This window comes from Notothenia coriiceps, unplaced genomic scaffold (genome assembly GCF_000735185.1).
Source record: "Notothenia coriiceps isolate Sejong01 unplaced genomic scaffold, NC01 NC01_scaffold00010744, whole genome shotgun sequence".
Taxonomy (NCBI): Eukaryota; Metazoa; Chordata; class Actinopteri; order Perciformes; family Nototheniidae; genus Notothenia; species Notothenia coriiceps.
The window spans coordinates 1-2,999 of record NW_011343445.1 but is presented as its reverse complement, the minus strand read 5'-3'; the positions used below and the strand labels follow the sequence as shown (position 1 = coordinate 2,999).

General features: G+C 47.5%; 1 protein-coding gene across 1 annotated transcript; it reads right to left on the bottom strand.

Annotated features, from left to right (window-relative positions):
- Positions 1 to 6: 6 nt before the first annotated feature.
- On the bottom strand, positions 7 to 2,993 carry gpr63 (G protein-coupled receptor 63). The gene has a single exon (XM_010771989.1). It carries the CDS (start codon positions 2,369 to 2,371, stop codon positions 1,157 to 1,159), a length of 1,215 nt encoding a protein of 404 aa, XP_010770291.1. The 5' UTR covers positions 2,372 to 2,993; the 3' UTR covers positions 7 to 1,156.
- Positions 2,994 to 2,999: the final 6 nt, after the last annotated feature.

Here is a 2,999-nt window from a genome sequence, read left to right as displayed (position 1 = left end):
GCTAAACACACACTGTGCTCTCCATGAGTCGTGATTCAAGTGACAAGAAAAGACTTGCGGTCAAGTCAAACCCAGCAGCGCCTGTCTTCTCAGAACAATCATAAAAGACAAATTCACCATCTGTATTTTAACACAGTATGTGCAATTCAGTGCATCCAAGAGTTTCATTATTTTCCTTCAGTCCTCTACTTCACTTGAAATATTCCTTTTGTGGCCCAGAATGACATAGTATCCCCTCAGAGGCCAATGTGTTTGGTGAGGCAGCATCAGAGCGACAGGAAGTGGGTCCAGCAGAACTCTTTAGCTGCGCTGCGTTGTGCTCCACAGCCCGGCAGTACGTCAACATACATTCTGTGCCGAGGGCAATGTGTCGGGAAAACCAAGTATTAAAACCCGACAAGTATCAAAAGATGCCATCAAATATTTAAACAGTCCATTATTCTTGTTAATTGGATAGTTGATAATAATTTTGTCAATTCTTTGGGCAAAAATTGTGCATGGTGATGATTGTTAAGGCCGAATATAACATGTAGGAATTGAATACAAATAATGTCTCTGTAATTGGTACCAGGCCCTATGTGTCCATCTCTACTATGACACATATGGTTGTTTGTCTACAGTGAACAAATAAAAGACAGATGTGTCCGTTGACTTTAATTAAATGTATTATGTAAACAAATGTCACATAACTGTATTAGGTTAGTTGAAAGCAATAATATTAAGTTGAACCTAATATATTTTTATTTAAAGTTAATATTATGGCTTTCTACCAACCTTACAGTTATGTCAAATCTGAGGAGTTTGGCTTCACTGATCAAATAAAAAAATAAAAAGGTGTAAAATAGTATATTTACTTTCTTCCAGGTAAGAACATATTGTTGTTTCGGCGGTGAAACTTCAGAAATGTATCAGAATCTTTTAAATAAAACTCTGCCCTCTTCCAGTAAAAAAACTCTTTATATCATAAACCACAGAGGACAGGGGTCATGTTTCTGATAACCCTTAAAACAAACACTCCTCCTGGATTGCTTTTCATTTTCTGTCTGCTCCCTGTATCCACAGATCACAAACAGAGCAATCATTCTGCCCCATGCTAAGAGAAGTGAACCTCCAAACAGAACACGCTACAGTGTGTAAAGATGTGTGATGGTTTCCTTCAGACCACGGCACGATGCTCTCCGCACACGTACACGGCGCTGGGCTGGATCCTCCTCTTGGTGTTGCCTGGCAGCTGAGGAAGAAACTTGAAGTACTTGGGCATCAGATCCAGGCAGGCGTCACGGAACTTCTTGATCCGCCAGTAGTAAATAAGAGGGTTGAGGGCTGACTTAAGGTAGCACAACCACAGGACCCATGTGCTGATTTGAAAGAAGCTGTCTTTGTGGTAGAAGCCATCGCTGAAGGTAGCTACCAGACTGTAGGCAGTGAAGGGGGCCCAGCACACAGTGAACACAGAGAAGAGGATGAGGATGGTGGTGAAGGCACGCGTCTTGAAGCTTATGTCGATGTTCATCTGGAAGGGCCTCTGCAGGCTCAGCAGGCCCAGTTTGCTGGCCTGGCTCAGGCAGATGCTGTCCGGGTTGCTGTGGATGCGGATGGCGTTGTGGCGGATGGTGTTCAGGATCCCCATGAATGTGTACAGCATGACCATGAAAGGCAGGAAGAAGAAGACCAGCATCAGGATCAGCACGTAGGTGAGGTACCCAGGCTCCACACTGTAGCCAAACACACACTGAGGGGCCCTGGGGGGGACGTGCAGGGGAGGGGAACCGACCGCCAGAGGGAAGGCGACGATGAAGGAGAGCCCCCATGTGACCACGATGAGCACCTTGGCTCTCTGAGGGCTCAGCTTATCCTGCTTCTGGACAATAATTAGAAACCTGTCTATGCTTATTATAAGCAGTATAGCCACGCCCTCCATCACAAAGAACCAGAAGAGCATGGCGGACACTCGACAGAAAACGTCCCCGAAAACCCACTGGGTGGTCACCACGGTAACCAGAGTGAAGGGCATGTTGAGGATGGCCAGCATCATGTCGGCGAAGGCCAAGCTGGCCAGCAGGATGTTGATGGCAGAGCGCATGGCCGACCTCTGGTACACCATCAGGCACACCACCACGTTCCCCAGCAGGGCCAGCAGCAGGATGGCCGCCATGACCAGGCAGAAGAACACCTGCAGAGGGAGGCCCACGCCCTGCAGGCTCTCCGGGGCTCCCGCTGTGGGTGTGAGCGGGGCGGGGGGGGAGCGGGAGCCCATGGAGACGTTCTCCATCGACGTGCTCTCCGGGAGCTTCAGCAGCCCCGTAACCAGGCAGCAGAGACTGGTAATGTCCCCGGCCTCTGGGGGGGGAGCAGCAGTGGAGTGAACCATTCCTCCCCGGGGGGGGCAGGCATCGCTGCGGAGCTCACGCTGAACACGGGGCCACGGCTGCAGATCCTCCCAGCTCAACGCAGAGGGTCTTCATGGCTGCCAGAACCTGAGATAGGAGAAAATGTAGTGAATCAAAAGGAGTATGTGAACCTGATTACAGAAGCATCCTTCCCATCAACATTCCACTTGAAGCTGGAATGACAGCAACAATGAGCCTGTAATCATAAGTGCATCTCCCACATTACTCCCTCCGACATGCCTCTCAAACCCACAGTCTGCAAGAGTGAGACTAAATCATGGTAATGCTAAACATCATTTCAAAGTGTTCTCATTTCACATGCAGGCCTTTCTAACTGATTGATATGCAGACTGCTTCCCTTCAAAATAAGCAGTTGAACAGAAGCTACTCACAATTTGTTAAACTGCTTATTTTGAATGTATCAAAGCATTAAATTACTAAGTCATCATTAAAGATAAATTGAAGCATTGGAACATGCATACTAAAATGTTTTCTCCACTCAGGCAATGTGTAGGCAGACATGTGATCCACAATGTGTAGGCAGACATGTGATCCACAATGTGTAGGCAGACAGGTGATCCAAAATGTGCCATCAGTTTGAATGCAACC